The 22,110-nt window shown below is 31.4% G+C and overlaps 2 protein-coding genes across 3 annotated transcripts; one reads left to right on the top strand and one right to left on the bottom strand.

The window, feature by feature from the left end:
- The first annotated feature begins 3,109 nt into the window (after positions 1 to 3,109).
- Positions 3,110 to 4,589, top strand: LOC145031456 (copper ion binding protein). Of its 2 annotated transcripts, none has more exons than XM_078980013.1 (4): positions 3,110 to 3,266; positions 3,787 to 3,916; positions 4,039 to 4,077; positions 4,222 to 4,589. In XM_078980013.1, the coding sequence occupies exons 2-4, from the start codon at positions 3,815 to 3,817 to the stop codon at positions 4,411 to 4,413; spliced, it is 333 nt and encodes a 110-aa protein (XP_078836139.1). In that variant the 5' UTR covers positions 3,110 to 3,266; positions 3,787 to 3,814; the 3' UTR covers positions 4,414 to 4,589. The 2 variants fall into 2 exon arrangements, with proteins under 2 accessions (XP_078836139.1, XP_078836138.1); XM_078980012.1 differs by having other exon boundaries at positions 3,776 to 3,916.
- Positions 4,590 to 17,499: 12,910 nt separating this feature from the next.
- On the bottom strand, positions 17,500 to 21,571 carry LOC145031455 (rho GTPase-activating protein 5-like). Its single transcript, XM_078980011.1, has 5 exons — positions 20,904 to 21,571; positions 20,391 to 20,511; positions 20,121 to 20,240; positions 19,165 to 19,395; positions 17,500 to 18,085 (listed from the first exon to the last, which is right to left on the bottom strand). The coding sequence occupies exons 1-5, from the start codon at positions 21,320 to 21,322 to the stop codon at positions 17,681 to 17,683; spliced, it is 1,296 nt and encodes a 431-aa protein (XP_078836137.1). The 5' UTR covers positions 21,323 to 21,571; the 3' UTR covers positions 17,500 to 17,680.
- Positions 21,572 to 22,110: the final 539 nt, after the last annotated feature.

Below are 22,110 nucleotides of genomic sequence, written 5' to 3'. Positions count from 1 at the left end.
AATAAGCTTTTACTTTCAGTTGATAATTAGTAAACAATATTTTCATATATAAGTTCAACACAACTATGTCAATTATTTCCTACATGTTTACTCCAGATCACACTTATTGATGGAATTTTCACCATAAAACCCACTCTATCTTATTCAAGAGAACAAACAGATCAACAATAAAAAAAATTTGAAAAGTTGATAATTAGTCTTGATAACTCAATTAACTCTATCAGAAATCCTATATGCTGAAAAAATTATTTTCATAAAAGAAAGCAATAAAAACGTAGCTACCTCATGTGCACCATTAATGAATAACATCGATAAGTGAACAAACATAATCAACGCAAAACACAGTGAACAAACAAGCAATAACTTCATTCTTCTTTCACAATATTCTGAAAAGTTAACAAACATGATCAACGCAGTGACAAACAAAATGGCAAAATTGACTTAATTTTTAGCAAGACAATATTTAAATTCTCATTCATCAAACATTGTCACCATTACCAATAACATAAACAATTAAATTTCCTTTAAAACTTTGTGAAATCCCAATTAAACTGCATATAAAGTGAAAACAAAACCACAAATACTTTTTTGAAATATCAAACAAAAACATGGATGTCATATACGCTATAGAAACATTGATCAGAAAAATGGCTTATGCAATGACACTAGACTACAGGTAAAATCTTTGGGTAAACGAGTTATCGTGGCAGTTATCATATTTGGAAGTAATATTGGAAACCGGAATTTCATTCCAAGAATGTCTTTAACTCCTACTGAAAATAAGATCCCATTCAAATTTCAAAAAATACAATTTCTATTGGCTGTATGTTCTGCAATAACAATTAACAAGAGTCAATGACAATCTTTATCGAATGTTGGATGGTTTCTCAAGGATCCTGTTTTTACACATGACAAATTATATTTTATTTCATCTAGAGTTCAAAGTAGAAAGAGATTAAAATTGTTAATTCTAGATAACCATGGTAGACTATCAAATAAAACATTCGATGTCATGTATAAAGAATTTTTAGAAAATTATAAAAACGTTGTACAACTTTATTATTTATATCAATTTATGTTTCTATTTTATTTAAATTTATATTGCATTATACAAAATGATAATTTTCTAACATATCTACAAATACAAATTGCTGATTTGATATTCAAACCATTATCATTTCTTAATTTCGACCTAGCATTATATCATTATGAAATTACATGCTAAACATTGTTCAATAATTAAGTTATAACTTAATTGAAATTATTTTTAAATTTATATCTCGTGGTGTCAACGGGTTATAACCTAGTATGTAATAAAGTTGATATAATTTGCGTTTTGAAATAATATTCGTATTCATATATGTACCTCCTTTAGCGCCCTTCCAAACAAATATACATTTTTATTAATGTGATTGAATAACTAATTGAAGACACACCACCACAAAATAAATGATACAAACAAAATTCAAATTCAAATTTGTATTGCGTAAAAGATATTATGTACGTTATTCAAAATCCATCACAAGATTAATACGAAAAATCCATCACAAGATTAATACGAAATTAATATATGTTTGTTATGTTTTATATAATTAAATATAAATTAAATAAATTCATAATTATTTTATATTATCTTTAACGTGTTTGTCACGTTTTAATAGAGTTGTTTTTTGTTTGTTAAACAAAAAAAAATTTGTCAGTGTAATTACATTTTCTCTTTATTCACATTTGTATAATTTTATTTTTTAGGTACACATCTAGGTAACGAACTTTTGTAAGTATTTACATATGAACATTATGATTGTCTATAGCAAGTTACAACCGATCATAATTGTCATATATGAACACTTCTAACAAATTCGTGATCTAGATGTATACAAAAAAAAGTTACCTAGATGTGAACAAAACGAAAATATAACTACCAAGATAAGTCAATTTTCCTTTTTATTAAGACGGTCAATCATAATTTTTGAAATATTAATATATTCAGTTAAATTTTCTTAAAACAATATTTATGAGGGACCATTTTTTGTAGCATAATTATCAAATATATATATATATATATATATATATATATATATATATATATATATATATATATATATATATATATATATAGTACAATAAACTACTTCTATTTTTTGTATTTTAAATTCTTGTAATATATTAAGCAAACTTAATTGAAGATCATGTTCTATTTCATCTTATTGTTCTTCATCTCTGATACTTTTAGTTTTTTAGTAAATTTTAATTTTTATATTTAATATCTTAAACAATAAAATTTTATAAAATAACTATGTGTTTTTTCCCTATTAATTTTGAAGGGTTTTTTTATTATATAAAAGTAGTATATTTTAAAAAGATATTTACTAAAATTGTATGGTTTTAAAAATATTTACCATTTATGTTGAATTTAGAATGTAAAATAAAAAATAAGGTAAATTGAATTATCAAGGTAATTAACTTTTCGTTTTATTCATATCTAGGTAAACTCGTTTTTTTATACACATCTAGATAACAAACTTGTTGGAAATATTCACAGATGATCATTATGTCCGATTGTAACTTGCTATAACCGATCATAATGATCCTATGAACACTTCCAATAAGTTCGTTACCTAAATGTATATAAAAAAACAAAGTTACCTAAATATGAACAAAACAAGAAGATAATTAGTCTGATAAGTCAAGTTCCCTTAAACAAAACACAATATCATTATGCTTGTATCTTCTTAAACTTCTTGTTCTCGAATTTTTTTTAAAGAAGGAAAGAGAAGGAAATGTGTGTTCTCGGGTTTTTTTAAAGGAGAGAAATGGAAGAAGGAAAAGAGTGGTGTTCTTGAGTTTTATTTAACAAGAGAAAGGGAAGGAAATAAAGGGTTTGTGATGGAAAGAAATGACTTATTTTCTTAAATTTCTTTCCTCTCATTTTTTGAGATGATAGGGTTGAAAAAAAAGAGAATGTAAGGAAGAGAAAGGAAAAGAAAAATTACTCCTTTTTTTTTCTTTTATTTCCCTCCATATCCTTTCTAGAAAAAATTAGAGAACATGGCGAAAAAAAAAACACAAAAATTAGAGACCCGATAAATAAATCAAAAAATATTATAATCAACAAAATAAATATTGTTGACAAGTGCCCGTGTGGCGTGTCACGTGTGCTGGTAGCTTCTTTCTTTCTCTTCCATTTTGATATTTCCCAATTGATCGAAAGATTAAACCCAGAACCTCTTTTGCTTCTCGATCATCTCAACGTCACTTGTAACTTTGTAAGTATCTTCTCTGCAACAATTTTCAGTATTTCATCCTGTTTATGATCATGTTTGCTGTTCTTTTTCGTTAGGTTTTGATAATCGATACAAAATTTATCATAATTCACCGTCAAACCGACTGATTTTTATCTGGACTTCATTTTGTTCGATTTTCTTACGATTCGTATACATTTCGATTCGAAATGTTCATTAGGAGTTTTCGGATCATTCGCCTATGTTTTGCTATTGAGCTACGATGGATTTGACATAATTATGTTTTTGTATTGCTCTACATATCCCGATATACACGAATAAACTCTTAATTCGCACCTCCAATTGAAATTATAAACTCGGCATCTATTTGATTGTAAGTATTCGTATGTTTGTGTTGATTGTCTTCTACACTGAATCAACAATATTAAGCCTCATCATTTTACCTTTCCCAATTCCGATTATTCCAACAATGTAAGGCTAATTCCACTTGGTATAAACCTAATCATCTGAACTTCTGATGAACTCTGATGTAGTACTATTTTAGGTGAAAGCAGTTGAAGAAGAAGACAACCATGGCAGCAAAGCAGGCATTTCGATACATGTCTCGAAGGCTCTCAAGCAGTGGAAAAATACTAAGCGAGGAGGAAAAAGCTGCAGAGAATGTCTACATCAAGGTAATGAATTAAGCACTTCAAAACACGTTGAATTCCATATCCTTCAACTTACGAAAAGTCCTGTTTAAATTGATCCATATTTCTCTCTCTACTTTCTGATTGTTTCCTTCTTGATCCTGTAGAAAACTGAGAAAGAGAAGTTGGAAAAGCTTGCACGCAAGGTTAACAAAATACAACCCCAAATGCATCTACTTTTATTCTAGTCTGGAAATAGCCTGGAAAGTTTGACCTTTTATTCTAGTCCTATATATGGCTATGATTTGCATTTGATATTAAGGAATGATGATTTTGGTATTTTCTTACAGGCCCAAGCGGATGCCACATCAGCAACCTCCGGTGGTGGTGGTGGTGAAGCAAAAGGAAGTGGGCCCGCCATTGGAGTATCAGAAGACAAGAACAGGAACTATGCGGTTATAGCTGGTGTTGTGACAGCTGTCGGAGCACTTGGATGGTACCTTAAGTCAAAGAACAAGAAATCTGAGGATCTCCATGACTGAATACTTTAAGTCAAAAAATGGGAGAGGTTTAGTTGAAATTGTATCTTTTTCATGTTCCTCTTTGATCTTGTGTCTAATGTCTGAATGGTTTAAGATGATAAATAACTGAATAAGAGTTTTACTTGTTTGTATGGAGGTATATTTGTGATGATAAATTGGTTTTGGATTTGGTTCAAGCATTTTATCAAGCAGTTGGTGTTGGTTTATGTTAAATAACTAAATAAGCAGATGACAAATAACTAAAACATTTTTTTTTTTGGTATATAAGTATCATATTGGGATAATAAAGTTGAAGACATTAGCTGCATTAATCTCATTAAAATCAGAAGGATATGTAAATATTGGATGTAATTTAAGAATATATTCAATCAAATATATGAATTATGTTTGAATAGGATAAAAAAGAAAGGATCACGTGGGTCAAAAACATAATATTGATTTATATGCTATGGTATAAATAGTTCTGGGAATTTTCAACATGACCCGTGATCCAATATTAAGATAAATGGATTTGGATCAAGTTTTTTTAAATTGTTAACCTCTTTGTTAAATGGGTTGTATATGGGTTTGCAAAAAAATCACAGGTTGACCCGTGATCCGTTTATGATTTTAAGATAAAAAAATTTATATATTTATTAAATGTTTTAAGTAGAATCGGTACTCTTTTGTTTGTTACACGTTTATTAAATGTTACCACAGCCCTATGGTGCCACAATTGTAAATGAAGTTCAAAATTTATGTACTTTATGCAAATTATATTTAGCTCCTTTAACCTCTATTTGTCTCTCATCTATGATCTGACACAAATTGGAAACTTTTGATACATGTACGCTACACAGCCACGTGGAAATATATTGTATGCAGCTTTGGTGATTGGTGGCTCATTCATTAGTGAAGGTGACACTGATACTATACATGGATACAAACATTTTCGCACTACATGATAAATGAATTTAAAGAGAAAATAAAACTTTTTATTTTTATTATTTGGCGTGGACTTGATCCCACGTCTTTGCAGCCATGGCAGTGGTTAAAAATGCTTCTTGCTTTTATTTTTATACCATCATTTTATCCAATTTTATCCACTTATAATGATCGGACATATTTGAGAAACAAGATTATTCATCTTTATGACCTTGTGATAGCAACATCATTACTTGTTGTGTCTAACCCACAAATCCAAATCTGACCCGCAAACCCGTATAAATAAAAAGTTGACAGGTCGTGTACGGGTTGATGTTCCAATCCCGCTAACTCGAACACAACATCATTGCCACCCATAGGTATACATACTACTTTTGGAACAAATGATTGACATCATTATATGTATTGTTTGCTGCCTTTATAATAATTTAAAGGGATATTATCATAAAAGTTCTTAAGTTTTTTAAATTTGTGGGGTTTTGTGCCTATGGCGAATTTAAGTGTGGTAATGCCTAACATTTGTACATATTTGTTCATATTTGCCATATAGCAAGTTAGCATGTCACCCCACACCTGTTAGCTGGTCACCAAACTATTCATCAGCTCCCCCACGCCATTAATCACCATCGTCAACCGCCACCAATCACCACCGTTTACCGCCAACAACCAACACCAATCAACATCTCAATGAAATTCCCGGTGATACTCTCCATTTGGCCTCAAGGAATCCATTCCCATGAACAAGTTTGTCCCTTCGTATCCCAAAAACAACGACCACTTGTGATATGTAAACACCACCGCTACCATCAATGAAATCCACCATCTCCACCATATCTACATTGACATCGTCCACCACCAACTTCTCTTATTGCCCATATCTAAACTTAGTGCCCATATTGATGTAGTGGGTACTCAAACCCAAAAATTAAACCCAAATATCATGCCCATAAATTTAACTCATAAATCATAGATGAAATCAAAACCCTAGCAATACAAATACACAAACCGAAACACAAGTGCACAAACCTGAAATTAAACCCAAATAAAGCCTAAACCAAAATTTACATATTTTTTTGCTCTGATTCACGTTTTAGAGAGTAAAGATGTGAAGAAGATGATGTTGATGAACAATCAGAGACGACAGTAGGAGATGGGTTTCTAGGCGGTGGTTAGGGGAAATACTGGGGTGGAGGTATGGGGAAGAAAGGTGTTCAATTGATTGAGGTTTGATTCAAAAGAGAAGAAGGTTGGAAAGAATGATGTATGGGGAAGAAAAGGACGGTGGGTAGGTAGTGTAAACGGGGTAAGTGGTAAATGGCGATTTTGACACAATTAGTCCTAATATTAGGCATTACCACACCCAAATTCGCTACAGGGACAAAACCGCATAAATTTGAAAAACTTAGGGACTTTTATGTTAATATCCCTACTTTAAGTTATTTTTGAAATACTTACAGGACACTAGAGTTTGAAGGTTCTTATTAGATGAAATTTTGATGAAGATTTAGTATGTCTTGTGTCTATTTCTTAGATTGAGTTGTATTTTTTTCCTTATTGATTTTGATGAGAAAAGGTTATGACGGCAAGATGGTAGAATGTAAAGGATAGTAGAAGGGAGAAACCCGTGAAGCTGGATGTTTGCCCTGGAGGTCTGCACTGGAAACCCTATTTCATTATGATACACTTTAGCATGTCCAATGTAGGAATCATCGTGTATCGAGGCATCTTTCCTTCATGCATTATGGTCTGCATTGATGTATTCAGAGTGCCCCCACTGGGTGCATCCCCCATTTCCTTTGTCTTGTACACTCTACTGGCTACCACATTCAGACATGGTCTATTCGTTCTTCAAGTTGTTCGATAATGTGGTTTATGGCACTAAAGTGGGAAACATTTGGAAGACGCGTAAGGTTCATACGAAACTGACTTTGACCATGTTGCCTCAATTTGACCAAGTTCTAGTATAACTTGTCATTTTCCTTTTTAGCCTAGCTCATCCCGAGCTCATTTTATTCTTATTCTTACTTGAGGATAAGTAAGGTTTAATCTTTTGGTGATTTTATAGTTTATTTTATTTACTTTTTTGCGTAGTTTATTTTAGCATTTTTGGTATTTTTTTTGTTGTTTTTGTATTGCATATTTTATCCTTTCTTTATTTTGGACCACATCAGATGCTTTCACTTTTGTATAAGATGTTTTGCAGTTTTTTGGAGTCTCATTGTGGTTGCGAATTATCGTGTTATTGAGTTGCTGGGCTTTGTGATATTTCGAGAAGTTATTGGGCTTTGCGTATTTATTTTGGAAGAATTGGGCTTGATGTATTGAAAACTTGGATGGATCGTGGACTCTTGAAGATGAGCTTGGACTATCCATTTTGATGCTTGAAGATGATTAGTCCATATTTGAATGATGTGAGGTATGAAGGAGACCAATGAAATCTAAGGTAGTAGGGTGCAATAGTGGAAGACTGATCCAATAGCATTCCAACATCTTTTGTGAGGGTAAGGTCTCCACCCGCGTAACCCTACGCGCTCACCCGCACAACTGCCTTCCCGGGGGGCATTTTGGTCATTTGACCCATCATTTACCTTAAGGGTTAGGTCTTGCAGCCCCTAGATCGATTTTGGAGAGCAAGAAGCATTCCTCATCTCATTCTTCTAATATTTGCTAAATCCTTGATGTTAAAATACTTTTATGATCATTGTCTTGTTGCTATGAGTGGCTAGTTACTTTATTTTGGTTGAATTGGGCTAAAACCCATGGATATTTATGAGTTTTGAAGGATTCATGTTTGGTTATCATTTATCTCATGTTATGATTCTTAGTTCATAATTTTTATGCTTATTAATACTTTGATCATGAGCTTGGTACTTGATGAACAATTGTTGGTCTTTTTCTTTGATTTAGCAATGAATCATTGGAATTTGCTTAGACAAGGGCTTATGATTGTAGAAATCATCTCTAGCTAGATCATGACTCCTTTATGGATGTGTAAGCTTGACATCCTTCAGGAATTGGGAATTCCTTATTCTTAAGGCTAATCAATTTTCTTGGGTTCAATTGCTTCAATTGAATCCTTGAATTTGATTAGGAAGGTGCGTTGTGGGCTTCCCCAAACTCCATACTATCTTTGAGGAATTTTGGCATATCATGCTTCATGATTGTTATAACCAATTTTGGTTGAATGATAAGCTTACATATTGAATCCTAATGATAGACAAACAAGTATTCATTGTGTTGAATTGCCTTTGGTTTATCAGTTCTCTCTAATATTTTAGCATCTCACCATCTTACTTAATTGCAAGCATTTTAATTTTTCAAGTCTTTTAGTTTTCAAACAAATCACAACCCCTCTAGTTTACTTTTACTTGTTTAATTTTATTTCACTTGTTCAATTGGATTACATTGGTAATTGAATACAACCATTTCCCCATGGACCGGTCCCCCTTTTTACTATTATATTACGTTTTATTTGCAAGCAAAATGGTGTAATTTGCTTGGTAGCTTGACATCCCACCAGGTTTAAAGTTGAACTCAGTTTTGTTGGATATTATACCTAGAGGAACTCGTTTTGTTGACGAGTCTCAATCGAGGTGGAATGTTGAAATATGATAGTTGTTTCTTCCACAAATGACCAGTTAAATGACTATCCAATCAACTAGTCAAGCCTTCGACCGATCCGATCGTTATGTCGAAGAAACTTTGCTTTAGAAGCTTTGTTGGATTTCTAGGTCACTTTAAGCGGACCAATCCAATCACTACCTCTTATCACCTGTCACTGTGGGACTAGCCTACTTGGTTGAGGCTCTGCCTCTTAGATTGGAGGTCTCAAGTGCGTTGATGATTTTTACTAACTTAATGATACTAACTTCTAACTACTATCCAACTGTTAAAAAAAGACTTATCATCCCCACTGTCGAGGTTTTGGGTTCAAATTCAGTGCTCCTAATTTTGAATGTTTTAGGGTTAGCTTTCTTTTCCTATAAACAGTGGAGGAATAAGGAAAAAGTCAAGGTGTAGCACATGTGATTTTGGGAAATAGCACTCCATAAATTTATATTACACCAAGAAAATTTCCCAAAAAATTTATCTTATGTTGAAAATTTTAAGAAGTAGCACCAGGAGTGCTACCCCCATAAAAGAGAGAACGTTTAGGGCGATGATAATGGAATAATGTTTAGAGCAATTTGAGAGATCAAATTTTAGAGTTCCAAGTTTAGTGATTTTTGTTAAGTGTTTTATCAAAGCATCTTGCTTTGATTTTGAGCCTTAGAAAACACTTGATAATCATGTGTGGAAGTCATTAAAAAAATCACATGTGGAAGCTTTTTTAAAGGGTTGCCCCATAGCAATACATTGCTATTTTGTTAGATATTTTATAATTGTTGAGTCTTGCTATTTTATAATCACATGTGAAAACACTTTATAATCACGTGTGGAAGTCATTCAAAAAATATCAAGTGTGGAAGCTTTTTTAAAGGGTTACCCCATAACAATACATTACTATTTTGTTAGATATTTTATAATCGTTCTGCTTTTGCTATTTTGGTACTATTCCTGTGTAGCCATACAATATCTCTGTCATAGCTAGTGTAACCACATAAATTCTCTGTTTTTTTGGTGTAATTAGTTATTTTTTAGATGATTGTTTATATTCATTGAGGATATAGTATAGAAGCCTAAGCCCTAAAGCGTTCTCGAAGACCGATGGTGAAGACGACCAATGGTTTACTTTTCTACGTATGTTAGATCAAATTAGGATCTTTTGGAACCTTTACCCGCATAAATTTATATATAACATACACGTTTGCTCCACCAAAAATAGAGTTATTTGCAAAAATGGGGCAGTTTTCAAAAATGTTAGTAGAAATGGGGCTGTTTTGAATGCCTTTGTAGAAATGGGGCTCCTGGCCCACTAAATGAATACGTAAATATATATTGATCCTCACAGCTTACAACAATAGTCCTTAGTTTTTTATAATATGTTCAAACTTTATCCTTTTATATATTTTTTTCTACATTTTTACTACATCTTATTATATTTACTTATTATATTTACGTAAATATTAAATATACAAAATAGTCCATAAAAATATTCAACATTAACCCTTATTTTATGAAATATGTTACCACTACATCTTATTTTATTTTTTATTTGTATTTTATACATTTACTTAATTTAATAATATTTAATGTAAATATATTATTCAATTTATAACTAATGCTTGTTAGTTTTCAATACCAAATATATCTCATTTATACATTTCCATTAAGGGAAATCTTCAGAAAAGTCCCAATATTTACGGAAAAGTTACACTTTAGTCCCAAGATTTTTTTTTTGAACGAAAAAATCCTGAAAACCGGCAAAAATTTGCAGTTTGACCCTTTTTGACCGGTTGAAACCGGTACCAAACTAATTTGGGACTATTTCGTAAACTAATCCAAAATATTGGGATTTTTCAGTAAACAAAAAATATTAGGACTTTTCTGTAAACAAAAATATTAGGACTTTTCTATAAACAAAACCTTAATTATTATTATTGTTATTATTATTATTATTATTATTATTATTATTATTATTATTATTATTATTATTATTATTAAAAATATAAATAAGAATACTATTTTTTGAACTTGTTATTTTTAATATTATTACTAATACATATAAATGCATTAAATGAAAAAAATATTATTAATAACATTGTTTAAGGGTGGAGGTGGAGGAGATGGTGATGTTTTTAGTATTGAAATCGTGAATGTCTACTTGTATATTTTTACTTTGTATATGGTCATTTCATATTTGTTATTATTGTTTTCAATTCAGAATATTAATATTTAACAATTTGAAAGAAGTTGCATATTAATAGTTTAAGGTAGTAGAGTTTCTCATTTTGTATATAAAATTGTTTAAGGTTGAAGAATTACTTTCCAAATCCAACAAATCCACTACAAACATCTACATAAGTAACCTATATTAAAATTCGAAAGTATTAATTACAATATTTTGTTTAACAAAAAGTAATAGGAATAATTCAAAAGTATTATTCAAAATTCAAAAGTATTAATCCAAAAAACATGTCCTATTACTTTTTATTGAACAAGATATTGTAATTAATATTTTTGAATTTTGATATGGGCTACCTATGTAGATGTTTGTAGTGGATCTGTTGGATTTGGAAAATAATCCTTCTACTGTAAACATTTTTATATACAAAGTGAGAAATCCTTCTAACTTAAACTATTTATAAAGAATTTTACAAATATGCAACTTCTTTTAAATTGTTAAGTATTATTATTTTTAATTGAAAACAATAACAACAAATGTGAAATGGCCATATAAAAAGTAAAAATATACAAGCAAACATGCATGATTTCAATGCTAAAGGCAGCAACATCTCCTCCACCTCCACCCTTAAACAATGTCATTAATATTATTTTTTCATTTAAATACATTTATATGTATTAGTAACAATATTAATAATAACAAGTTCAAAAAAAAGTATTCTTATTTATATTTTTAATAATAATAATAATAATAATAATAATAATAATAATAATGATGATGATGATGATGATGATGATGATGATGATGATGATGATGATGATGATGATGATGATAATAATAATAATAATAATAATAATAATAATAATAATAATTATAATAATAACAATAATAATAATTAAGGTTTTGTTTATAGAAAAGTCCTAATATTTTTGTTTACAGAAAAGTCCTAATATTTTTTGTTTACTGAAAAATCCCAATATTTTGGATTAGTTTACGAAATAGTCCCAAATTAGTTTGGTACCGGTTTCAACCGGTCAAAAAGGGTCAAACTGCAAATTTTTGCCGGTTTTCAGGACTTTTTCGTTCAAAAAAAAAAATCTTGGGACTAAAGTGTAACTTTTCCGTAAATATTGGGACTTTTCTGAAGATTTCCCTTCCATTAATACTAATATTTAATATTATAACAATAAGAAATAAGAAAACACATAACTAAGATTACATTACTAAAATTTAAAAATCATAATACAAAATCACACAGGAAATACAAGATCAATGAAACATGAAATTACAACACAATAAAACAAAAACATAGTTTACTACTCATTGAATCTTGGTTGAGAATTTGAACAATTTCTTCTATTATGACCTGGCTGGTGGAATAGTGTACATCTACGAGGTTCATCAGGATGACGAATGTCCATCTCATTATGAATTCGATTTGCACGCCTTCGTCCTCGATGAACAGAAAGTTTTGAGTAATCTGCTTCAATCGTCCAGTTTGAATCCAACCAATAATCAACATGAGGTAGTGGTACAAACCCAAAATTATATTGTTGTCTATATGTCATATTAGTGTACACATTGTTCACAATGGAAAGAGGGTTGTCCCCTCTATTCCGACAAACTGCAAGTGCATGTGAACATGGAAATCTCTCCATTTGCCACTTACCACAAGTACACATATGTTGAAAATAATTAACAGTCTGTGTATTTCCTCTGGTTCCATTTATCTGTGACCTTGTGACAACTTTGTAAACACCTTCATTGTAGTGAAACTCAGATAAAATATGACTTTGTGCATGAGTGTCACGTTTAAGAAAGAGACGCCACATACATTTTGGTAGAGGTGTAATGCAGTTCATTGCAATACCACTATGCTTTCTGAAAAGTTGCACGGTTCTATTGAATGTAAGGTCAATACACGCCCTCATTGGCAATTGTCTCGCTCCTCGTAATGCATTGTTCATACTCTCAGAGATATTGGTCGTTAAGAAACCCCATCGGTGATTTTTATCATATAAAAGACACCACTGACTTCTTTTAATTTCCCTCAAATACTGCCAAGCTTCCATATTGATTGCTTTTATTTCCCTTATATACTTAGTGAACTTCCTTTTTTGTGTGGTGCTACCCATAGAGCAACAAATTATTTTAAGGTTTACATTCTTGTACCTTTTCATGAGATTACTTCTGACATGCCTCAGACAAAAATGATGGTATGCTAATGGCTCTTTCCACTCCTCTAGATTTTCCATTGCATGAATGATTCCTTTGTGCCTATCAGAAAGAACACATAATTGTCTATTTGGAGCAACAAAATTTCTAAAATGACCCAAAAACCAACACCAACTATGAACTGTCTCCTCGTCAACAATGGCATAAGAAATTGGTAATATATTATTGTTAGCATCTTTTGAAGCAGCAACAAGCAATTTTCCTTTGTAAGAACCCTTCAAATGAGCACCATCGATAGAAATTACAAGGCGACACAAATGAAATGCTTTAATAGCTGGTCCAAAAGCCCAAAAAATATATTTGAATTTTGCCACTTGTGATGAGCTATTTTGGTTATGAAACCACTTGACAATTGTGTCAGGGTTTGAAGCCCGCAAAGCTGCAATATACTTGGGTAACTCAACAAAGTTACTCTCCCAAGTTCCATAAATGGTCTCTATGGCTTTTCTTCTTCCATGCCATGCCTTCCAATAAGAAACGTCAACATGAAAATGATTTTTTATATCTGCTTGTACATGTTTCACCGGGTAAGCAACATCTTTTTGAATTGAATGGAGAATGTATGAGGCAATAACTCTAGAGTTTAGATTTCTGTTATTATTGCCAATACAAGATCCAAAACAATTATGTTCATCCACCTAACGTGTAATCTGCCACATATGATTATTTTTCTTCTTAATTGCACGGATATACCATTGACAAGGTTGTGTATGGTGCATAGAACTAGAGCTTTCTCCTTCACCCACCTCGGTCTTACATTTTGCTACCCATTTGTTATGTTTACTTTCATACACCTTAAACTCTCTATTTTGACTAATAGACCAAAGTATTACTGCATTTTTCACCTGCTGCTTACTTTCAAATTGCATTCCTAACCTAATTTTGTTTTCTGTTTCCTTCCAAACATCTATATGAATGTTGTCCTCTAAATTTTCTACGACATCATCTCCTATATTTCCAACATCATTCATAAAGTCTACAACTAATTTGTCACTCACATCATCAGAGTCTTCCTCAATATGGCTTAATGACTCACTACTGCATTCTGAGTTGGGATCATCAAATCCAAACTCATTATTTGGCTCAAATCTATCATCACTCGGCAAAGGAAATGGTACTTCAAAATTACGAAGGAGATCTACCAAACTAGTATTTGTAGGTATCACTATTTTCTCAATTTCAACACAAACTTGACCCCAATAATTTTCATCAGTCGCAGCTAAATAATACAACATGTCTAAGGTTGAATCATTTATAAGTGGTGCGATATTAGATCTCCCAGAATATTGGTAACATAATGACATATTCAACTTATATGAAGATTTTTCGACTCCAACAAGTGCATAAGCCAAATCTTGAAATTGTTCATACCGTATTTTTTGCCTAATAATGTCTGAAGCAGACATAGTTGATTCGTCGCCCTTGATGATTCCATTCTCATATTCAACATTGCCACCCCAATAGAGAGTAATCATAAATGGACAATTTAGAGTCATAAATATAACTGCAAGACAAATTGTATGATAACAGATGTAAATTAGTATCATATATATATAGCGTTTTGACAAAAAAAATATGCAAAAATATTTAGAAATTATATATACCTTATGTTTAATATATGAAAGAACTAATAATGTGAATATTATGGAAGCATGAAAGACTGAGAATGTATATTTGCGTGGAAACAATTTTGTAAGAATGATGAAGAACCTTGGCTCGTAAGATCAAATTTATAGCATCAAAAAGTAAATTTAGTTCAATTAAAACTTTTAGACATGACAGTTCATGCAGCTTTAGCTTTTTAAGAGTTTTCAATGAATAGTGATATTTTATTTTGGATAGAGTGTTGCTTTTGTTTTGGATAGAGTGTTTGCTTTTACAGATTCACTATTTGATTTGACAAATCATATATAAATATTACTATTTATTTTTTAATTTATATGATTCTAACAATATTTATATGTTAATTGTATTTGTATAATTAAAATAGTATATAATATTCTAAATTTTTGAAATATAAATGAGATCGTTTGTGTAGTAAGAATAATTAAATGCTATATATAAAATTTAATAATATATTTAAGCTACATAAATTAGGTAAATAGTTAGGTAAATATAGAAAAAATATATAAAAAGATAAAATTTGAACATATAATAAAAAAAAAGGACCATTGTTGTAAGTTGTGAGGGATCCTTTATTTCAATATAAATTTAGGTATTTATTCTGTGAGCAGGAGCCCCATTTCTACAAACACATTTAAAATAGCTCTATTTCTACCAAGCTTTCTAAAAAGTGCCTCTTTTTTGCAAATAACTCCCAAAAATATGAACACACATCCTTCTCGAACCTATGACAAAGTTTTATTACTTCTAGAATCATAAAAAATGCTTGAAATTTACATCATAAACACTACTCAACAGATGATTATACTTAATTCATGCAAAAAAACAAATGATTATTCACAAAGAAATTAAACACTTCCCATCTATATGGCGACTCTCCTCTAATCACATTTGATCATGTACCATCACCATTGTTACCGACTTCACCTCCATTTTTTCTCTCTTCATCATCGTCTTCTTCATTTAATGCTTCACCATCAGACTGAATAAACTGCAACTTCAATCTTCCATCTTCTCGACATGCATGCAAGAGTTCTTGAGTCGGGATCTTTACCTCCTTAAGAATAAACCTTCCATTGCTACGAAAAGATTCAAGGTACACCCATGGCTTCCCACTGATTCCAATAGAAGAAATCGGTGGAGGGAATTCCATTCCTTTTATCCTCGACCTCTTCGACTGATCACCTGATAACATCTCTGATACTGCATGCTTTGTCGTTCTTTCCTCCTGTTGTTTACGTTGATGATCAATATGAACATCTTGTTTTTCTTTCGTATCTTCAACCACGTCATCAAAGCTTTCAAAACCAAGGCCTTCGGTGCACATGGATAAGCTTTCTGAATTCATGCCAACACTCGTGCATTGATAATGGTTGGTGGATGGACGTAAATCGTTTTTCTCATTGAAATGAAGCTCACTGAACATATCGTCAATGGCTTTATTGGGATTGATGCGTTTCCATGAATCATCAATGGAAGCTTTTGGGGTCTCTAATGGCGATGGCTTATCAAAGATATGTTGAAGGCTTCCACAGGCAGCCATATTTTCAGGTACTGTTTTTTTTTTTTATTTATTATCCTTTTAGAGATGATGATTGTGTGATGAACAACACAAATACACAAAACAAGTGGGAACACAGATAAAGCCTCCTAGATACAAGGTTAACATGATGAGGGGTGGGGTGGGTAGGGTGGGTAGGGGTAGTTGATTAGGTCAAGGTCCACAAGGTGAGGAGGGAGGGGGTGCTATCAAATAGGTGATCATGTGTTTGACAGTTGAAGAAAGAATTAATGGATGAGTGGTCAATTGTTATGGTGATGTGGATATAAATTAGTGGTCAAGATTTCTTTAAAATTCATCCTTCTAATATACTTTATTATTTCAATCTTACCAAAGTCAATATATTGTTCACCACGTGAATGTCTTGATTCTTGACAAAAGTAACAAAAAGAAGACTTAAATACAATAAATAACGATGTACTTTATTGATTTTAGCATCCCATTTTTATGTCTATAAATAGATATCTCTATAAATAGACAATTTTTTCAAAATACAATGTTATAAGTTGTAACAAAGTCAAAAATTTCTTTGTATTTATATCAATGTTACTAAATACAAAGCAATTTTAAGTAGTCTTATTTTATTTTGATGTCTTTCCAAATCTAATGTTCTAACGAGGAAAAAAAACGAAATTGAATAATAAATTAGGTAGATTTTTCAAAAATATAATATCATAACAAAGAAAATTTTTAATAAGTACAACGATATAATTCAGAAAAGATTTTTCAAATTATAATCCCTTGAAAAAAAAAGTATAACATTGTAACAGAAATAATCGAAACTAAGATATCACAACGCACAAATAAATGAGAAATTAGATTATTTTTTCTTGCATTTAACCCTATAAACATATTGTATGATAAATTTAGGATGTGTTATATAATAACACTACGAATAAATTGACAACAAAAATAAAACAACTACTTCAAATTACAAAAAAAAAAAAAAAAAAAAAAAAAACAAACAAAATGATTGAATTTAAATCGATAAAAAAAAAAATCCACAAACAAGTTCATACAAAGCCACCATCCTTAACACCTTCACAAACCCTAAAAAACAATCACTAACACTTACTACTTACACCCACTTTACCTTACCTTACCACCATCCTCCTCCTCCAACCACCACCACTCTCCGATCACCGCCATGTCTCAATCCTCTCCATCAGCGTGCTTATCGAGCTCAGATTGACAATCCCCTTGCTCTTCTCTGCCACCACCACCACCGGAGTTTCACAAAACCCAGTTCCATAAGATTCTTCAGTGGAGGATGAGTAGCAGCTGAGATGATCATCATCCGTTACATTATCCAACAAAACAGAATCAGAGCCGCTAGAATCCACCTCCTTTTCTCCCTCGTGGCTGTGGCGGAGACATGGCGGCCCGTGGTGGTGGTGGTCGTTCTCGTCTGGCGGTCTTTGTGGCGGACTTGCGGAGGGTTCCAGAAGTGAATCTTGTCTTTGACGGAGGGTTTTTGTGACGAGGGTTTTTAAAAACTTCATTACTTGGACTGCATACATCAAAGCTGTCAGTGGATCTGCCATCTGTCATAAAATTAAAACCAGGGTTAATATCGTAAAAGACCTTGATATTTTTTTTTTCGATTTAAATCTCGAACTTAGATTTTTTTTCCTGAAAAAACACCTTGTATTTTTCCATTTTTTTTTTATTTGAACAGTTTAGTAGTTTTTTCATGGTTAATCTCATTAAAAAAACCTTATATTTTGTGTTTTTTTCTTAATTAAACCTCAAGTTTATTTTTTTCCTGAAAAAAACCTTGTGTTTTTTCATTTTTTCCAAAAAGAACCCTCAACTTTGTCTTTTTTATTCCAAAAAAACCGTCAGTCTTCTAACTGTTTCCGAAAAACCCTCAATTTTTTTTTGTATTTTAAGAAAAAATTCTCACATTTTACAAGTTTTTTAGAAAAAAAAAATGACTAAAAGGTCCAGATCTAAAAAAAATGAAAAAATGCAAGGTCGTTTAGTAGTTTTTATCATAAAAAAGAGGTAATAATATCATACAAGACCTCATATATTGGGTTTTTTTCCGGATTAAAACTCAACTTTAATTTTTTTTTTCTTGAAAGACTTTGTATTTTTTCACTTTTTCCGGAAAACCCCTCAATTTTTTACTTTTTCTGAAAAAAAACTCTCAACCTTCTAATTGTTTCCAAAAAACCCTAACGTTTGACAATTTTTTTCTGAAAAAAACTCCTAAAAGGGTCAAATCAGAAAAAATGGGAAAATGCAAGGTCTTTTTAAAAAAAAAAGAGTAAAATTAAAGTTTAATCCGGAAAAAATACAATATATACGGTCTTTTATGATATTAACCCCATACAAAACTTGTTAAATGTAAGGTTTTCTCAGAAAAAAAAAAGTTTAGGCTTTTTCCATAAAAAAAAAAAAGCAAGGTTTTTTCAGAAAAAATAAAAATAAAAATAAAGCCGAGGTTTATTCCAAAAAAAAAAAAACCTAATACATAAGGTCTTTTAAGATAACTACCAAAAAAATGTAATGTCAAACATTTTCATGAAATTAAGTCAAAGTCAACCATTTTGAATATTTTTAATTTACGAATGGAATATTATAATAATAATAATAATAATAATAATAATATATATACTTGTGTCATGTTGGGTGCAAAAACCATGGCGATGTTGTGAGCATTCATTTTGTTGAAATGTTGTTGTTGGACAACATCAGCCATGAGGTTAACTGCCCAATCGAGTAGGGCAGCTTCGGTCAGGGGTAGAAGCCTGACCAGGGCAGCACAATCTTCCTCTGACTCACACTGCATTACTTGCTCAGGTGAAAGTGGGTCCAACACTCCCCTCGGTAGCTCTCTAAACCATGCCTGAAAATCAACAACCACATTTAAAAAAACGTAGTAATCAAAGACGGAATGGAATGGAATCAACGATTACGGAATAGGAATGGAATATCTGATTCTGATCCCTTCTCCTCGGCTGATGGCTGTTTCTTTTCGTATTATTAAATAGTTTTATTTATATAATCTTGATATCACGCTAATTGGGTTGGTCTCATAAAAGACGTTATATTTTGTGATTTTTACAGATTAAACCTCAAACTTTATTTTTTTCCTGAAAGGGAACTTGTATTTTTTTTTTCGTTTTTTTCAAAAAAAAAAAAAAACTCAGCTTTGTCTTTTCTTTTTTTTTCTGAAGAAAACCCTCAACCTTCTAACCGTTTCCGAGAAAACCCTTAACTTTTTTAGTTTTTTCCGAAAAAAAAAAAAAAAAAAAAAACTCACATTTTACAAATTTTTTCTAGGGAAATCTACAGAAAAGTCCCAAACTTCTGGGAAAAGTTTCAATAAAGTCCTAAAAGTTTTTCTTTTAACAGAAAAGTCCCGATTATTTAACATTTTGCCCAAATTAACGAAAAGGTCCTTTTTTATATTTGAATAGCAAATGATAGATTATACGATTTTCTCAAAATAATGGGACTTTTCTGTTCAAAACAAACACTTCAATACCATTTGGAACCAAACAAACACTTCAATCCAAAAATAATAATAATAATAATAATCAGATTTTTAATTCCTGATATATCATATACCTTAATAAGACCTGCCAAACAATGCACATCAATACCATTTGGAACAACTCCACTATTCAACTGATTCCTCAAATGTTCTTCTTGACTATTCTCTGCATTGATTCTAAAAACACCTTCAGCCTGAAAATCGCATACAAAAAGTGTTTGAATAAGTTCATATGATACCAAATTGCAATCAGTTGATACTTTGTTTTCAGTGTTTAACAAAATTTCTGATTATAATATCAAATGACAAAAAGGGACAAGGGTAAATGTGTAAATTTGGCATACCTGTAAGCCACCCTGACTATACAAGCGATGCTGCATGAGCAAGAGGATTGTTGGGATACTATTACCTCTGAAGTCGTGTGATAACTGCATTGATTCAGTGGAAACACCAAACACTGTAGCACTATGAATAAAGAAGAAGAATAAAAAAAACAGTTGTCAAAATGTGATTGGAGAACTCAAAATGGTTTTTGAATAGGGTTATAGATCGTAGAAGTAAGAGTAAAGCCTTGGAAATTGGAATATAGATTTGGTTATGTGATAAAAGTCTAGTTTCTTGATTAGAGGCACATATGGAAAAAAGATGCAAGAATCAATGAAAATGTGCATATAATGGTTATTAGGTTTGATATAAGATTCTCTTTTATTCGGCTGTTTTAAATGAATTACAACAACGAGAACACTTTTTAAGAGAATGGCGAAGAATTAACAGGTGCTAATGGCTTCAACAAACAAGAATAACCAAGTAAAAACATTAAAAGACGTGAATTTCAAGATTGTAAATTTGAAATGTACCTTGCACTAGGGGCTCTTCTGGGAACTTCAGGTTCAAACTCAACAGGAAGACCTAAGAACCCATTGAACCGATCGAAGGTAACATGCGCTACATGGCGCACATTAGTGGGCCATCCAATCTCCATAGAAGAAAGATCTTGCTGCTCTTCTGTAGCTGTGGTCTTGCAAGAAGCAGCAACCCAGAAAGATTTCCTGAATAGGGTAAACAAAAGTGCCAATAACGACAGCTGTTGATTATCCCTTTCTCTTCGAACATTCAATTCATCGTCTTCGTCGTCATCTTCTTGGCAATCGGTAACCCTAGAAACCCTTTCTACTGAATCTTCCGATTCTTGATTTACATACTGAAACAATGCAGTGTCATGGTGGGTTTGCAAAGAAGAAGAAGATGAAGATGGAGAATGGAGGACCTCTGTCATGGCTGTAGAAAACAAGAAGGTGGGTTTTGTCTGTTTGGATTTGTAGAGATTTTTGAGTAAAATAATATTGGTTGAGATTTGGACTTTGGTGGTGGGATTAACGAAATGATTGGAGGTGAGATTTTGATTTGGGGGAAATGGAAAATTGGGAGGGAATTGTGGATTGATTAATAGAACGTGAGCATCATGAAGTGGGAGATTTTTTTTTGCTTTTTGGATGCAGCGTCTAAACTCCAAAGAGAACTAGGTAAGTATTTTCCTTTTTTTTTCTTATCAAAATATTATATTTTGAATTTCTCCATTATATTTTTATTTATATATTATATATCCCGATCTTATTTGATATTTCAAAAGTTTGGTTTGATCATAAATTATTTGTCATTTTATTTCATTGGAACTTAAGATCATCTTTTAGATCATCTTCTTAAATGAGATCATAAATTCTTTCCATGACTGTCATTTAATTTGTATATATTTGGTCATTAAGTTTTTTTTGTAACATCTCAAAAATTACGATCATAAATTCTTTCCATGATTGTCATTTAATTTGTATATATATTTGGTCACTAAGTTTTTTTGTAACATCTCAAAAATCACGATCAAAAATTTCATTTTTAATTATTAATAAACCATAGTCATCAAATCATTTCATACAAAAAACATAAGTCATCGTATCAAATTAGAGTATCCTATAAAAACACATGTCAATTTAGCAAAGTGACACATCTCAGATTAAACAAATGGTGTGTGTACTACAGTCATCCCGAGCAATTCCCTTGCTACCGGAA

The sequence above is a fragment of the Lactuca saligna genome, chromosome 2 (assembly GCF_052625555.1).
Source record: "Lactuca saligna cultivar CGN05327 chromosome 2, ASM5262555v1, whole genome shotgun sequence".
Lineage (NCBI taxonomy): Eukaryota > Viridiplantae > Streptophyta > Magnoliopsida > Asterales > Asteraceae > Lactuca > Lactuca saligna.
Note: the sequence above shows the minus strand (reverse complement) of the source record. Positions and strands in the feature narration are given on the sequence as shown.